This window comes from Chionomys nivalis, chromosome 23, assembly GCF_950005125.1.
Source record: "Chionomys nivalis chromosome 23, mChiNiv1.1, whole genome shotgun sequence".
Classification (NCBI taxonomy): domain Eukaryota; kingdom Metazoa; phylum Chordata; class Mammalia; order Rodentia; family Cricetidae; genus Chionomys; species Chionomys nivalis.
The window spans coordinates 15,078,955-15,096,928 of NC_080108.1; the positions used below are offsets into that span (position 1 = coordinate 15,078,955).

At 48.7% G+C, this 17,974-nt stretch overlaps 1 protein-coding gene across 1 annotated transcript in view; it reads right to left on the reverse strand.

Annotated features, from left to right (window-relative positions):
- Positions 1 to 7,086: 7,086 nt before the first annotated feature.
- Abhd2 (abhydrolase domain containing 2, acylglycerol lipase) overlaps positions 7,087 to 17,974 on the reverse strand; it is an 84,796-nt gene continuing 73,908 nt past the window's right edge. The window contains exons 9-11 of the mRNA XM_057756107.1: positions 16,228 to 16,297; positions 14,196 to 14,280; positions 7,087 to 12,680 (exon numbers count right to left, since the gene is read on the reverse strand). Coding sequence (XP_057612090.1) covers positions 12,484 to 12,680; positions 14,196 to 14,280; positions 16,228 to 16,297 — 352 coding nt within the window. The 3' untranslated portion in view covers positions 7,087 to 12,483. The remainder of the gene's footprint in view (positions 12,681 to 14,195; positions 14,281 to 16,227; positions 16,298 to 17,974) is intronic.

The following is a 17,974-nucleotide window of genomic DNA, read 5'->3' on the forward strand; positions in this document are numbered from 1 at the left end:
AAAAGCAACTTGTTTGCCTGTGGGCCACAAGAGGGCACCAGAGCTCATTACAGATGGTTGAGGTTGCTGGGAATTGAACTCAGGACCTCTGGAAGAGCAGCCAGTGCTCTTAACCTCGGCGCCATCTCTCCAGTCCCTTATAGACAGCTTTGAGCTGTCATGGGGGTGCTGGGAATTGAACCCAGGTCCTATGGAAGAGTAGTCAGTGCTCTTAACCACTGAGCCATCTCTCCAGGCCCTAGCCTGCTTTCTTATAGCAGCCAGGTGTGTCTGTCACCACCCACAGTGGGCTGGGTCTGCCCACATCAATCATCAATCAAGAAAATGGTCCCAAAGACCAGTCTGGTGGGATATTTTCTCGCTGAGGTTTCCTCTTCCAAAAAGACTCTAGTTTGTGTCAAGTTGATATAAAATAAGTTGGCACAGCTCACATTTCCCGAGTCTGCATGTTTTGACAAATACAAATGTTTTCCTCCCATGGAGCCGGCTTCCACAAGTGCACAGTGATTTCTGGGTGCTTGTTTTTGTAAGTGAGCCTTCCCATCAGAACTTCTGCTTGCTGGGTGTGTGATTTTCTGTCAGGCAGGCACTGCCTCCTCGGGGCACGGGGCCCCTAAGCATTGATTGCTACTTCTCCCAAAATACATTCTTGCTAGTAGCAGGCATTCATCCCAGGCGTTGTCTGCCCAGTGGTGGTGGCCTGAGGTGAGGGTTGACTGGCCTGGTTGATTGCCTGCATACCACCAAGGAAAGAATCATCATCTCTTGCCTGTGGGGTCACTGGTTCCTTCTATACATGAAGAATTCTTGGTGCTGTATCCCTGCTATAGGCATTTCAACTGTTGGCTGAATTCTGAGGTCAGTCCAATCCCACCTGCTTTCACACCTTTGAGAATTTCTCTGACCTACAAGTTCTCTTTCTTACATTTCAGTGAGGCTGTATAAATGTATATATGAGCACACATCTATATGAATATACATATCTTCTTGTTTTCTTTCTTGCTTCAGCCTCCTGTGAATGCCATAAAGATGGAGGCCTCTCGGGTAAGGAACACTAACTGTAAAGCTCTGCATGGAAAGATGTAAGAAACGGCACAGGCTCGGCGAGGTGGGTCGTAGGGTAAAGCAGGTTTGCCACAGAACTTGATAACCTGAGTTCAATCACTAAGACACATGTGGTAGAAGGAGAGAACTGACCCCTACAAGTTGTCCTCTGACCTCCACAGGCACTACACACCATCACACACACACACTAAAATGCGAAAATAATTTAATGAATCAATGTAGTAGTACGCTCAGACTTGCTGATTTGTGGTAGCTCCAACTTTATAAGTAAGGATAGGGAGAACATTGCAGACAGATTCTGACCAGGAATTGTGACTAGGAAGCTCTCAGGGTAACCTTGGCTCCTACTTAAGCCCTAAGAGGATGCTGGAGTTCATCTGAAGACAGCAAGGCAAGGATCTTAGCTCAGGGATTCTCATAACAAGAGGACTCAGTGGCTTTTTATGGGAGAAGTCATATATTGGGACCCAGTGAGGCTGCTCTGTGTATTCACACTGCCCCCTAGTGGCCTTGCATGGCACAGCCTAAGGGCACAGACAGGAAAGGTAGAGGTGATGGACAGTGGGGCTGCCTTGTCTGGAAAAGGTGATCCTGCCATTAGGAGAACATGTGGGGAGATCTCGAATGTTAAAACTGACTTCTTCAGCCCCGTAAGATTGGAGTCTCTCTCTCCCCCATATCTGTGATTTCTCAAGGGTCCCATCCTCCTGCACTAATGCGATACAGGAAGGCCAATAAAATACTCTTGAAAGTCACAGGAATGGGGACAAAGAACTACAAATTTTATGACAACCATTTGGGCCACATAGTAGCATCCTTCTGGAGACATCTGTCAGGGGGCAGAGATTTGGCTGCAGACTGACTGGAGCAGGATATGGGCTGGAAGATTGCAGCTGTGTATTTTGGCCCTCCTTGTGTGTGAAACTTCGCAGAATTTGGATGGCGGATTCTGAAGGTCACTCATCCAGGTGTGGGTGGAGAGAGTCCTCGCTCCAGAGACTCTGAACTGAGTTGGCCATTGCCTGGGGCTTAGAGTCACCAGGTGATGGTAGATCAGTGCAGCCCGTTCTAAGGCTCCTGGAGGAAGCATGTGCTTTTGTCTTATGTCAAGAGACAGAGATACACCAGGGGGGTGCATTGGACCACTCTGCTCCTGTTTCTCAGGGTTGGGGAGCACAGCTCTAGACCCGGAAGCTTGCAGACTCCCTGAAACTTGCTGGATCTCCATTTCAGGGGATACTCCAAGGAAGCCAGCATCGCTGTGTTTGGGAGCCTGCCAGGATTGCAGTTTCTGAGGCTCCACCCAGACACACTGATCAGAACCTGCATTTTAAACAAGACTTCCAAGGGGATTGCACGTTCAAGAACCCATCAAAGTTTCCAACATGACAACTTGTAACCTCTGCCCTCTAGGATCCTTTGGGGAGTGGGGAGAACTCTGCCTTGACCCTAGCCTAAGCCCAGATTTTTGGTTTTTTTAACACAGGAACTCATGCAGTCCAGACCAGCCTTAAAGTTGTTATGTAGCTGAAGATGATCTTAAACTTCAGCTCCTCCTGCCTCTGTGTCCCAAGTACTGGAGACATACACTATAATGTCTGGTTATGCAGTCCTGGAGACAGAACCCAGGGCTTTGTGTGAGCTGCATTCTCAACCCCGCAGAGGTTCTGATGCTTATGTGCTCTGTCTGGTGTGCCAGCCAGTCAACATGTTTGTTGGGCGGAACTGGCCTTGCCAGAGGGCCACAGCATGTGGACAAGCCTGACATAGTCTGGGGGTCTTAATTCAGTTAGTTTTCTCTGCCAGTTAAAGAATTAAAAGGCAGGATAGAGCTCGAGTGTAGCGCACCACGCCTATCTGCGCTCAATGCGCCGCCATACCGTTCGTGAACCGGGCAAGGGGCTGGAGATTGAAACACACAGACTCACAGACAGAGAGACAGAGACACAGGTCATCCTTGATGCCAGAAATCCCAAGAATGCCCCCTTTATTGCGTCCAGGGGCAGCTTATATAGGGATAGCCACGCCCTGTAGTTGGAACGGCGGGCCGCTTCCTGCCACCCGGCTAGCTTTACCCGAAATAATAACACACAAATTGTATTCATTTAAACACTGCCTGGCCATTAGTTTCAGCCTCTTATTGGCTAACTCTCATATCTTGCTTTAGCCCATATCTAATAATCTGTGTAGCACCACAAGGTGGTGTCTTACCAGGAAGATTCTAGTGTACGTCCATCTTGGGCTAGAGCTTCATCGTGTGACCAGAGAGGAGAGGAGGCGTCTGGCTCACTTCCCTTCTTTCCAGCATTCTGTTCTGTCTACTCCACCTACCTAATTTTCTGACCAAGCAGTTTTCTTTATTGATTAACCAATGAAACAACAGATTGACAAATGACCTTCCCACATCAACGCCCCAGCCAAACGCACCAGAAACCATTCCCCTGCCATCAGGAACTCCTGAGGGTCTCGTGCTCAGAGCAGCTGTAGGCACTCAGATCAGGGGAAAACAAGTTATTTACAAGAAATTCAGGATCTGGGGGCTTGCAGCTCCCAACACTCGAGTGAGACAGCAACAGAGGAATCTCAAACACAGCAAACAGGGGCAGATAGTTGAAGAAAGGCATTTATTGGCTGCGGGGAAACACACACACAGCAAATAAGAGACAAAGACCCCGGGAGGCTCAGAAAGCCAAAAAAATCAAGCCTCTTCTTGGGGGCTGGAGATTTTTAAGTCTCTGAAGAGTTTTCTCTTTTGATTTAGGGCTGGTCAGTTTGAAGAAAGATGGGATGATGATTGGTCCACAACTGTTGTGTGACATGTCCTGATAAAGCCGGGAACTTATCGAGCCAGGACATCGGATGGAGACCCACTGGTGGGAGAAGAGCCCCGGGAGGCCTTTGTTTTAAGGTGCCAGGCTTCTGTGTCCGGTCAGGAGAGTGAGGAATAGGCCATCTTGGAAGCTCCTCATCTTTATTAACTGGTCATGGTCCTTCTCTCCCTGTCTACCTACCATGGAGTCTGTCGACTCTTAGCCCCTCTAGTCTGCCTTGTGGATTCTCCATACGACTGCATAAGAAAGGAGCAGTTTGGGACTGGGGTTTGATGGTGCCTGTCTGCAGTTCCTCAGTCTCTCCAAGCCCAGGAATGTTCTAGTAATTACATACCCAAGCTTGTTTCTGCTCTGCCCATGGGCCTTGAGTTTTAGATGCTCTGGTGTGGAGCTGGACCATGGGAAAATGTCAAGTTCTACTCTGTTCTGGGAGAACCAAGTGCGCCACACTAAAACCACTGCAAACAAACAAACAAACAAACAAAACCCCACAGAAAATGAAGCTGGAGAGATGGCTCAGTGGTAAAGAGCACTGGCTGCTCTTCCAGAGGACCCAAATTTACCTGTCTGTAGCTCCAGCTCCAGGGTTCCTGACACCCTCACACAGAGATACATGCAGGCAAAACACAAATGACAAAAAAAAAAAAAAATCTTAAAAAATAACGGACACAGCCGGGCGGTGGTGGCGCACGCCTTTAATCCCAGCACTCGGGAGGCAGAGACAGGCGGATTTCTGTGAGTTGGAGACCAGCCTGGTCTACAAGAGCTAGTTCCAGGACAGGCTCCAAAACCACAGAGAAACCCTGTCTCGAAAAACCAAAAAAAAAAAAAAAAGTTAAATAAACCATAAAAAAAAAAAAAAAAAATAACGGACACTATGAAAAATACTATCTGAGCCTTTCAATTATCATCTTTTTTTTTTTAATTTTCCAGTGTTTATATTATGTACCCCATTTTGGGCTTAAACTCAGCAATGTTCTGCTTCTGCCTCCTGAGTGCTGAAATTAAAGGCATGTGCCCTGCCACCAAGATGTAGGCATTATTATTATCTTCTTCACTAGAAACATTAAAATCTAACAATGCTTGCTTAGCGTCAAAGGGCTAGGAAGTGGCTATCATGGGACTCTGCCTCCAAATCCCTTTGACTCTGTTACTGCCCACGCTTAGTCTCTACTGTTGGCCTTATTTAATTTATTCATTATAATCCGGGCACGGAAGAGGCACAGACAGGAGAGGGAAGAGGGATGTGAACATAAGATAAAGGAGACAATAACTTCAAGAGGAAACCGGTGTATGTTCAGTAGAGATGCTGGGTACTTCAACAAGAGTGTTGGAAGAACATTCTGGGTGGCCCCGAGCCACAAGGAGAGAGGAGTTTGTTTTATCTGAGGAAAGGTTCAGCAGTTCAAAGTCAACTGCTTGTAATGTCTTTTTTAAAATATTTATTTTTTGAGACAGGGTCTCACTATGTAGCCCTGGCTAGACTGGAACTTGTTATGTAGAGCAAGCTGTCCTTGAAATCACAGAATTAAACAGAATTAAAGGCCTGCCTGCAATGTATTTCATAAAAGTGGTCACTTCCTGTAAGTTGCCCTAGGGAGACACACACACACACACACAGAAAGAGAAGAGAGAGAGAGAATATGAAGGTGGGGACCACAATACGGAGGGCCATCCAGTTAAACACTGGGTCCTCGCTATGGGCAATGTTTGTTACAGTATAACATGAATACCAGGAAAAAAGGTTTTATTTTTTAAAATTTTGTGTGTGCGCGCGTGCATGTGAGCATGCACGGATGCACACGTATGTGTGTATGAGTCAGTGCCTGTGGAAATCGGACTAGGGCGCTGCGCCTTGTGGAGCTGGAGTTACAGGTCACCGCGAGCTGCCTGGTGCTGATGTGGGCTCTGGGAACCGAACAAGTCCTGAACAAAGTCCTGAGCAAGCGCAGTAGGTGCTCTTCACCCCCAGCCATCGGAACGGAATCTTTAAACTGCGCTTTATTTGGAGAGTGGGAGAGCTGACAAGGTAGCAAATTTAGCATCTTTAAAAGCCCTCCTCACAGGAACCAAAAGCTATGGAGAAACCCTGTCTCGAAAAATCCAAAGGAAAAAAAAAAAAGCCCTCCTTATGTTCATCTCTAGGCAGGAGGAATAAAGACAGCTTCTGCAGCAGCTCCACCCCTCCGGTGAGGTGCCAGCCAAGTTCCTGTGGTTTCTGTCTGTACCTTTCTTGTTATCATCCCTTGTTCTCTTCCCTCACTCTCTGGCTATCTGGGGCTTAGGTGACGCCTTGCAACACAAGTCGTTAGCACTTTCCGCTACCAGCCTTGCAATACCTCCCCCCCCCGGGAGGGGGGCACCTGGACTGGGAGTACGTGGTTGATGCTGAACAAGCCATTAAGAGTTTGTGTTAAGCCGGGCGGTGGTGGCGCACGCCTTTAATCCCAGCACTCGGGAGGCAGAGACAGGCGGATCTTTTTGAGTTCAAGGCCAGCCTGGTCTACAATAGCTAGTTCCATGACAGGCTCCGTAGCTACAGAGAAACCCTGTCTCGAAAAACCACAAAAAAAAAAAAAAAAAAAAAAAAAAGAGTTTGTGTTAAGCTACTAATAACACACACGTGTGGACTCCTTTCTACAATATAGAATATGAATGACCTTATATCACAGGATATACAAATGCCACCGTCTGTCCTTCCTGCCTCCTCTCAATAAAACCAAGTCTGAAGAGCCTGTTTATGAAAGGTATAATAAAAATATATCCATTCTGTTGGAGTAAAAAACGGCACTAAGCACAAATGCCAGCAGGTTGCCCAGGTGTGGCAAATGACGTGCTGTTGGCACTGACTCCCCTAACATCCTGGACCTGAAATCATTCCCATTTTAATGTTTTTGCTATTCTACATGTATGCGTATTTTACTTGAAGGTATGTCTGTGTATGCAGTGCCCATACTAAGGCTAAAAGGGAGTATCAGATCCCCTGGGACTGGAGTTAAAAATGGTAGTTGCCATGCGGGTGCTAGGCATTGAACTTGGGTCCTTTGGAAGAGCAATCAGTGCTGGGGATCCGAACTCAGGTCCTCACGCCTGTGCAGCTTGCAAGCACTTTATCCAGAGCCACGTCTTCATGCCCAGATGCACCCCTTGCACATAGAAAACCCTCACTAGACAAAGCACACAAAAGCACGACACTTTTTACTCTTTATTTTAAGTAAAGAAATTCCATTGAATCAAAGATAACAAAATTACAGTTTTTGTTTGTAATGATCTTTGTTGTCCACCACCACACGGAATCAAAGTAGAATCAAAAGTAACGTGAGAACATAAAACAATCAAGGACGCCGTCGCTTAGTATAATTTCTTAATAAAGGTAAATATCCTCGTATTTAGAAAAAGTTGCATTGCTAAGTGCAAGTCCGAAACGCCTGATGCTGGGGGAGTCGAAAGACGCAGCAGCATAGGCAGGGGCTTTCAGAGCATGGACTCCAAAATACGGTATTTCCAGGGCAGCATCTGGAGTTCCGTAAAACCCAGAGAGAACAAAACGAAATGAGCGAGAATCAGGAATGTGAAAGTGATGGTTCTCAAAAATCAATCTGGAAGCAGTTCTGCCAACGTAAGACTGTGGTTGGTTGGAGTTGGGGGGGGGATGGAGGGAGGCGAACTGGCCTCCTCCCCCGCTCCGCCCTGGGTCACTAAGGCCGCAGCAGTGGGGAAAGTAACTCAGGTACAGTGAAGGTCTGCCTGAGGCTGTGGGAGAGACCCAGGTCACCTGGAACAACGGGGGTGGGGATGGGGAGGTGACAGCATCCTACACCAACTTGTGCTTTAGGGAAACTAAAGGGGCCAAAATGGAGACCAAAGTGAGCCTAGCTCCTCCGCCAGGAACTGGGTTCCCTCATGGGAGCAGCCTGAGAGAGCAGTGATTGGCCTTGGGGACCAAGGAGGTTGGCAATTGTTTTAGGCGACGTTGACTGCTCTGTGGGTGTGGTCTGGGGGCAGAATGCCCACTTAGACTGAGGGAACTTCTGCAGGTGTCAGAAGTGGCCTGTCTGTCCCCAGTTTATGGCAATAGAAGATTACTTGGCTAAAGGGGACCAGAAGTGGGGAGACAGAAGGTTATGGATTTTGCTGACAGGAGTCTAGTTAGAGGCTGAGAATTTTCACGAGACTCAGGGTGTCAGACTTAATCTACCAATTAGAAATTAATTTCAACTTCTTTATTAGGCATCGGTGAAAGCTCTACCTGCACACAAGCTAGGAACACAGTTGGAAAACAGAGGACAACTCTTCCAAAAGGGACAGCGGTCTAGGTTCTGGATGTCTGGGGACTTTTGGCAAGCCGGACTGTGTGGCCTGCTTCTGAGGACCACGACCAGAGGATGCCGGGCTGTCGCAAAGCACCTGGGGGCAGCAGAGACAGGCCGGCGGGGCAGCCTTTGCTCTGGGTGCCGTTCTGGTTCCTTAGCCAGCAGAGGCCTGCTCCTGCGTCCTGAGCTGTAGCTACAGTGCAGGACAAACAGTCCTGGTTTACGAGGAGGGGACACAGTCCTTTGTTTAGATACCAGGTGGAAGAAGCCTGGCCCCCAACCGCTTGCCATCTCAATGCCGAGCATCCGAGTGATCCAAAGTGGTTTTGAGAAGAGTAAGGCAAAGAAGACAGGTGGAGGGGCGGTTCCTGACCGCTCGTGTTGGTGGGGGTGAGAGGTGGGGGGGGGGCATCACAGGAGCCTCCGGGCCACCTGAGGAAATTCTCTGGTTGACTGTGGCTTGGCTTCAAACTTTCAAAGCAAAAGAGTTTGAATTCTTCCACCACAGTGTTGTCATACCAGGGGATTTTCTAGAGGCAAGTTAAGGCTTTCTGGGTAAGGAAAACAGTTCCAGGTGAGACTGTGACCGGACGCCCAAGTGACATGCTCCCTAACAACTTTCCTGAGGAAACCCAGGACCTTCCAACTCCACTTTGTTTGTTTGTTTTTCCAATTTCTTCTTCTGTCCAAACTGTCACTCAAAGTCAGAATCAAGGCCATGGGAAAAGAGAAGCCTCCCCCATCTCCAGCACCTGCTTCCGGGGCAAACACAAACAAGAACACACGTGCTTGTGTCCCCAGAGCTGGCAAACTCTACCTCAAGTCAGCCACTTACAAAGAGAGCTCTCATCCGGATGCCAGCCTCAGCTCAGCTACCCAGAAGGCTCAGCTGAGGGCAGCCTGGGTTCAGAATCAGCCTGCACAGGAAGGAGTTCTAGCAATTGTCCGTGCTTTGCCTGTCACGGTCACAGGACCACCCTCAGAATGGCGAGGAAGACAGGAAGAGAGGCTAAGATGGCTTTGGACTCTGTCCAGGGTCCTAACTAGGAAAAGCTGAATGGGCACGCCCCTTGGAGAGAAGAGCTTAGGGGTCGCGAGTCACCTGTTTCTACCCGCAGCTTCAGACAATGGTTAGCAGCGACTGAGCAAATGATCCGGAAGTGGACGAAGCAGTTTTAGAGATGATGCAACATGAGTCAGAGCCACTGGGGACGAGAAGACAGGCTTCCTGACCCTGGTAATGGAATGCCATGCGAACGAAGGAAGACCTCCCTTTCGGGAACATCTCAGGAGCTCCTAAGGTCCCCTGTAACTGTGAGACGCCACAGAAATGAAAAGAATACGGACAGTATGGCAAACTTCCCGTCGCCCTTCTGCTTAGGGGTGGACGATGCAAAGCCATCGCAGTAAAAACAGGTTCTCAAGCCTGGGAACCTCCCTGCTAACTACACGGTCTTGATCATTTATTTTTTTCCAAGCTAATTTGACCGAAGACAATGTCCTCCAATTATTTGGGAGGGAGGGATCATAACTAGGGTAATGCGGTGCCTTCCGCACTTGGGTTTTAATGCGATTCCTGCCATAGACTTGTCTAGTTCTCTATAACTTACATTCTTGATTTTTAAGACAGAATATTCAAATGTTCTCCACAACTTCAGCCTTTGGTTCAAGTCAGTCCTTGAGAGCCAGCGGGCAATTCACATCATCATTAGAAGTGGATGACTTTGGAAAGAAAGCAAGGGAACGGCAGAGGAAGGAGAGGGGCTGACCTGCATAAAGGGCTGTCCCCTCATTCATTAGGCAAGCTGCCACCTCCACATTCATGCTTCTGTGCTCTCATTCAGGAGCCAACAAGAATTCTCCTGTCAGACTGCCATGGCCACGGTCTCATTTCCATGCCTGAGGGCCCGGAGCTGGAATAAAGAGCTCCAGTTGATTTCACGAGAAGCAAAATGGAACGCCAGTGCCATTCAGAGCCACACACTGGCGGCTGCAGCTGGCACAAGTCCCCTCCCCCAGTCCTAGGGGCTGGACTTCCAGTGGTGTGTTGCGCCCCAGCTCTGCCTCTCTTTGGTGGGCCTCCAGGCCTGCTGCAAAGATCAGGCTCCCAGGACAGTCCCCCACATCTTCCTGGGTGTGGCAACAGGGCGACTTTTCTGTGGAGTAGGTGGTACCCAAGCTACTGCTTAGTCAGGACTTGGAAAGAGAGAACCTCAGGCAAATGGAGGGAGCCCCTTACTAGGGATGGCGACAACTCTATTCCCTTATGGCTTTCTTTCCAAGTCTTAAGGGATAAAGGCAGCAGCAGGAACTCTGTGAGTTTCCTAACAGCTGCAGTTGGGCGGAGAGAAAACTGACAGAGAGGAGTTAGCTTCCAAATTGAGGGATGGATGATAAAGTGCCAATCTGTGCCAAGGGAACATAAAAAAAAAAAAAAGCAACAGAAAAATGACAACCATTGGCGGGACACGGTGACAGAGTTTGTGGAGCGTGAAGAGCAAAGGAAACTGGGGACCTCAGACATCTCAGTGTTCTGGGAGAATGTCCATTCAGGATGTTATGGGTGACCTAGTGATTGTCAGGGAGCAGCTCTGCAGTTTACAGACATTCCTGTCACAGTCTCTATTGCACCTGCAGCCCTGAGGACTGGCATTCGGGGGTACAGGTGGCTCCATAAATATCCACACAGACCCAGTACTGTATTTCATTCAGTCCTGGAGCCAAAGAAGATGAAGCAGAGAAAAAAAATATATGTTTTTTAACAGTATCCAGGCAATTCATCCACAGGTCCATTTAATTCCAGAGAGCAACTGCAGATTTTTCAAAGTGAAGGTTCTCAGGGATTCAAGTGCCACAAGGATAAGAGAAGAGGACTTGAACCCCAGAGTGTCGCGCCCACTCGAGCAGACAGCTTGGGAAGCCTCACCCAATAGACAACACACAGAGGCTACTGAACCACATGCGGACTTCAAAAGAATACCCTGCCCTCTCAGCTGGAAATACATTTCTCCAAACTCAGATCCAACTTTTGAGTTGTTTGGTATCAAAACCCAAAGTGACATGGACCTGGGATGAAAACCTAAAATTACAAGTGAGTGGTTAAGACTCTAAATCTCTTTATGTGAAATGGGGAAAGGAGAAAGATTGCGAGCCCTGTCATTTGCTCCCAGGCTCCCCCAGAGGGAGGTTCACTCAAACCTCAGTATACCGAGTTTGTTGCTGGACTTTAGAAAGGGTGGTCATCTCAGCAATCTACCTGGTCCAAGTTCCCCATTTAATAGGGGAAGAGAGTCAAGTCCAAAGGGATTTATCCAGGGTCACACATCTGGGAAGAAGCAGAGCTAAGGCTCAACCCAAATGTCCTCTCCCTTTTAGGGACACAGCACTGAGATCACACAAAGGGAGTCATACAACAGACAGTGCGCTTCGGAGGTCTCTGGGAGCAAAGAGACACTGTGGCTTATGAGTGTCAATTAAATGAGCCACCAAGATGTTCCTAATTTAAAGGGGCTGTATTACAGTATGGGGTTTCCCTCAGTTTGCTGGGTGATGAGAATTCCCTGGGGCACTTGTCAAAAATTAAAATCCCCAGACCCCTCCCCAAGTCCACCGAATCAGCCTCTCCGAGGGGAGGGATTGGAGAGGCTGAATTTTTAGACAAGTGCCCCACGCAACTCTCAGCAGCAGCAGCAAGGCGGGAGGAAAGTGTCTCAGGAAGACGGTGAGAAGGAACTGGCTTTAGACTCAAGAAATTTCTTTTGTTTCAGTGGCAAAATTCAGGCCCAGGAGGCACCAGGCTCTCAAACTTCCAAAGCTAAGTCCTTTCTTCAGCATTGGTGAGAGATGCTGACTTCCTGTTGGGGACTCTATGAGGGCACATACAACCATCACCAAGTGACATACATCCTTCATGGTTCTCAAAGAGAGGCCTTTTGATTGGCAAAGCAAAACCGCAGCTCAGATGCGGTCCTTAATAGGAAAACTAGATACAACTGGCGTGAAAGCAATCAGACTCTGAAGCTGGACAGAAGGGTGAGAATCTTGTAACTTGTCACCATGGCTAACAACGCAACGGAGAAAACCCGTAACTAAGCACAAAAATAGCCTGGAGCTCCCAGGAAGAGCCGCCTACTTAAGACAGGTTGCATGATGGGGGGGGGGGGGGGGCCACTGATGGTATGAGGTCAGATCCAGGTCACTGAGGGATATGGGAGACCTGAAACAGCCGCGGGTTCCAGAGGAGGGCTGCAGGAGCACGCCAGAGTCCGAAGGCCTCATTCGAACTCGGCCTCCATCTGCTCCGTGTCTGAGCACTGGGACTTATTCCTTTCCCACTGGCAAATGGCGTTGGCATACTCCACCACCAGCTTATCCATCCATGTCAGTGGCTCAGGGAACAGCACGGAGCCCTCGAAGAAGCCCAGGTGGCCCCCATGCAGAGGCAGCACAAACATGACGTTCTCCCGTTTCTCTATAGGGGGAAAGGCAGCAGAATCACAGCATCCTATTAACTCCAGAGCAAGAGGGCAAAGGCGAGGAAGCTGGGGGCATCAGCATTCCTCAGAGGGTACCTAAGTGGGTATCTAACCATGCACATTGTGCTGTCTTTCTCAAGGGGGCAAGCAAGCCAGCAGGACTCATGAGTTTGGTGTAAAATGGGCACCAAAAGGGCTGGGCACATAGCTTAATGGTAAACACTACCCTGGCGTAGGGAAACCCCCAGAGTTCAATCTCCAGCACTGCCAAAATAATGAAATAACACCCAGTTCATAGAATGGGTACCAGCTTCAGAATTCCTTTGAACCCGTACTTATAGCTTCATAAGCCCAAGCTACACCCTGACCCTCACATAACTAAGTTATAACCTTAGGGATAAAAGAGAGTGAACGAGGGAGTCTGTGCTTTCTCATGCCAGACGTCAAATCTTCAGGACTGCGAGGTGTGTAAAAGTGCCAGATCTAAATGGCTATCCTGAGAGCTGAGGGCCTGAAGCTGGACTTTGGGTCCATATTTAAATTGGTCTCCATGGCTACTGGAGAGGTGCGGAGAAGACGCAGCCAAGTTCACCAGGAAATATGTTTTCCGGGGGGCCAGAGTGGACGAGGCCTCATCTCACTTCCTCCACTATTCCTTTCTGGTTGCTACTCTGTGGGATAGCTAACGCCATCCCACGAATGTTAGTTTTGGTCCAGGAGATAGGTGCTGTTGCGTGTGGCTGAGTGGGCTGTGGTGTGGTCTGCTGGGGGTCTTGAGGGTGGCTGGGGGTTGACAGGAGATAGTTTTTGTCACCCCCCCCCCACACACGCAGTCTTTTTCCTGAGCAGGAAGAAGCTCTGCGAGGTGGCTTCTTTTGCTACCTTATCTGCTCTTGCAGCTGTAGTGGGAGGCGGTGGCGGGGGCCCCAGGGTTAGCTCTTCCGTTAGGCTACTGTATTTACTAGAGGAAACGTAATCACAGAGATCTGTGGAGATGATACCCCAGGGATCTGAAACTGCACTGCGAAGTAAGTGGAGCCCCAGCCTTTCCTCATGTTTCCTCCCTCTGCCTCCCCTGTAGCGCCGACCCTGGGATAGACTGAGCCTGCACAGCGTTTCTGTAAGCAATGTTCTCTGCCATTTCAGCTGCTTATAACCTCCAGGCAGATGGAGGGGCTGTCATGGAGGGAGCAGAATGGGCTTTGTTTTCTGTTGCCTTTTAGGGCAAATTTTAGTTCTAAATCTCTTTTAAGTCAGGCTCTCCTATTTAACAGAACAATAGCCCTGAGACAACATCCCTACAGAACACTCTTGGTGACGGATATCAAGAATGGTCCCGTCTCCTGCACCAGGATGGAAGTCTAGAAGGTTCTACCCAGGGGCCTTTGCCAGTCAATGGGCTGCCTCTCTCCTCTGAGGCTTGTCTCTATCTGCTGCCAGAACAGCGAAAGGGACAAGATGGACAGCGGTAATCTGCTGTGTGGCTGGGAAAACAGCGGGAAGAGACTCACCTGAGAGAGACTTTGGAATGGTCAGAAGGCTTTCGTGCACCAAGGGGTCGTCAGCGGCATTAACCAGCATAAGAGGCACGTATATCTGCAGCAAGAAGGTACACTGGCGTTACACGGCCCACTCCCTCCCAGACCTGCCTTTGAAGCAAAGGGGAATGTTCAGGGCTCAGTTTGTTGGGCTGGAGCCTTAAGGATGCCTCACTGTCACTGGCAGCGAGAGGAGGGACAAGTCTGCTGTGATCGCCACCTGGCAGCAGGTATATATAGGAGCAAAGCGGCCAGGGCCCTAGGAGATCTATGTGCTCATGGGAGACGTGGCTTAATGTGTCCTTACTCACAAGTGTTTCTGATTATCTTTAGGGTTTCATATTAGCCACCGTTCTCAGAAAAATGGCAGCATCGAGACATCTGTCTGTCTGTCTATCTATCTCTATCATCTGTCTGTCTGTCTATCTATCTCTATCGTCTGTCTATCTATCTCTATCATCTATCTATCTATCTATCTATCTATCTATCTATCTATCTATCTATCTTTCCATAAAAAAATAAAGTGACATGCACCCCACTAGAGGGAAAGGAGACCTTTTAGAAGAATCTGAAAGATGCAAACAGGAGTGAGAGCCAGGTGTGTACCCTCATAATCCCAGAACTTGGATGGCAGAGGCAAAAGAATTCTGAGTTCAAGGTCAGCCTGGGAGATATATATCTGTATCTATTTTGATATTTATCTCAATACTCTATTTCAAAAACCCAAGCTTCAGAGATGTTTCTCAGTGGCAGAGCACTTAAATGGCAGATGTAAGACCCTGGGTTCAATACCTATTTCTACAAAACCGCACAAACCAACAGGAGCGGGTTGGTGGGTGGCAGCTCTTGGCAGCACTGTGCTCAATATGCATATTAGTAAGACAGATAATAAGAGCCTCCTTTTGGCTTAGAGTAGAGAGGATGCTGATGGGGGCACTCAGACTATCCTGAACTGCCACCCTGACATACTGAATGGCTGTGCTCTCCTGACACTCTGGCCATAGCTGAGACAGTCACAGAACTACAACTCATAGCCACCCCTGCGGGCACCGATACACGGGGGGCTGTGTGCTGGCATAAGAGCAACGGTGCACGGCAGGAGGGGGGAGTCTGGCTCAGTGCTGGTTCAGGAAATACGGGAATTGTGTTGGCCATCAACTTAGTAAACACAAGCTTTGCTGTAGGTGCTAAAAGAACAGATCAAAATCAGTCTACCTTTAATTTTTTTATGATATCAATTTGTGCATCTATGTGCACGTGTGCGCTCATGCATGCGAGGTCAGAGGACAACTTGGGAGTGACTTCTTTCCTTCCACGGTGTGGACCCTGGGTTTTGAACTCAGAGCACCAGCCTTGGTGGCAAGCACCTTCACCTGCTGAGCTATCTTGCTGGCCTTCTTTTTGCTTTGGAGTTGTGGTCTTTCAATGCAGCTCCCACTGGCTGGGTATATGTATACCAAGTTGGCATCAAACTCACAGCAATCCTCCTGCCTCAACTTCTTGAGTACTGGTTATTATAGGTACATGTTACTATGCCTAGTGCATGTTTCTTGTCATTTTGATACAGAACTCCCCCCAATTTATTCTGTGTTTACCAGATATCTGAAAGTTCAGTACTAGACAGCATGTTAGTAAGATACAAATGGCCACAAGACAAGGCCAAGGGCTGCAAGAAAGTCAGTCGGATCTCCCACAAGAGCCCACGGCAGAACACGGGTGTTTTTATTACTATATGGTCAAAGGATGTCTGAGGATAACCTGGCTGCCTCAGGCAATTTCACAGACTTGAGAGAAGCCTGGTCTGAGCACAGCTCTGGGACTTGAGACTATGGCAGTCACAGCAAGGGTGACCGGCTCAATAGAAGGTCTGAGTGACAAACTAGTGTGGCATGACAGTGTTCAGATTCCGGCTCCGCTTCCCCCGGGAACTTAGGAAGGGTATTTGCTGTCCCGCGGGCAAAGCTGGCTGCGGAGACACTGATTCTGAGGCGGGGCCGCCACTCACCCTGTGCAGGTATCTCATGCAGCTTTCTTCCTCATAGTATTCCTTCAGGGAGTTATAGCCGTGGAACTTTCTGGAACATGAGCACACACACACAAAGGCAAAATGACATCTGTTATAGAACTGAGCCGATGACTGACCGCTTTCCACACTAACTCACTGCAATGGCAGAATCCACACAGGCAGCGGCTTCTCTATGGTTCTAGCTATTGCACCAAAACGAACGTAGGTGGCAGAGTTTGGAGTCAAGAGCACGGGCTTAAGATCTGGATTCAAATCCTGGCTCTGCCACTTTCTGGTTGGGGCAATCTCAGACAAATGCTCAAGATTCCTGGGCCTTAGCTATCTCACTATAGAGTGGATCAAAGACAAGACCTTCCTTGATGGTGTTGTGAGAGTTAGACTACGGAAGGACTTCTGTGCGCCCTGCCTGGAGAAATCTTAGTATCAACTGTAATACTCATCATTGGCCACTGCATCTTTGAGGCAGCATCAAACGGTCTATCACCTTTGACGAGAATCAGGGTCACAGACAGGCAGGAGCTAGAACTCTGTTTTCAGCAGGGTTACCCTGGAGCCGCTGGAAAGTGGCTGAAGCTACCAGTTTCCTCCACTCCAGGAGCAGCACCTGTCACTGGCCACCTGAGGTCTCACAACACCGGAGAGGCTTGCAGCTCTGCTCAGCTCTGGGCTGAGAGGCCTGGAGAGTGCAGTTGGGGCTCTGATGCCCCGATTCTGTCGTGGGCCAGAAGACCTCTGAACCTCCCTTTCTTTCCTACCCAGGGTGGAGTCTCTAGGCTCTGAAGGTGGACCTTTCATTTCACTTCAAGTCCCTGAGACGTCCTGCCTCCCCCAGAGCTGAGGATCTCTTCTACCTCCAGCCTTCTTAGGTACCCCAGTCTGGAAATGACCCAGAAGGGTCCCCTAGTGGGAGGAGGCTGTGTGCAGAGATCACATCCAGGATGTATGACTCTGTCCTCTGTGGTCTCCAAAGCATTCTGTTCCTCCAGCATTGCTGGTGACCACTCTGTGAGGAGGCTGCCAGAGTGGTTTGATTACTGAACTGCCGCCACCCAAAACTACAGGTGATGAAGGCCTTCGCAAGAACTGAGGGGCTTTTCCTTTTGAGCTTAAATTAAGACGATGGATGGGAAATTTATATTACATTAAAATTAAATTACTTTTCTATCCTTATTAGGGACCACAGCAAGTTATATATGGTACCCTAAGAGAGCTAGGCATCATTTATTTCTGTGGTGGTTTGAATGCAAACTGGCCCCCATAATCTCATAGGGAGTGGCACTATTAGGAGGTGTGGTTTTGTTGGAGAAAGTATGACTTTGTTGGAGGAAGTGTGCCACTGTGGGGGAGGGTCTTGAGGTTTCCTATGCTCAGGATACTGCACAGTGTCTCAGTCGACTTCCTGTTGCCTAGAAGATGTAGGACTCTCAGCTACTTCTCCAGCACCATGTCTGCCTGCACACTACCATGTTCCCCACCATGATGATAATGGACTGAACCTCTGAAGCTGTAAGTGAGCCACCCCAATGAAATGCTTTCCTTATAAGAGCTGCCATGGTCGTGGTGTCTCTTAGCAGCAATGAAAACCCTAAGACAATTTCCATCTTTTAAATAGACTAGCAATTTCCTAGGTTTTATTTGCTCTGAAAAAACAGTAACTGGCCCCTTTGAATTTACCTGGTGTGAAAGGATAGGGAGAAAAAAAATAGAGCTCCACAGCCTCAGGCCA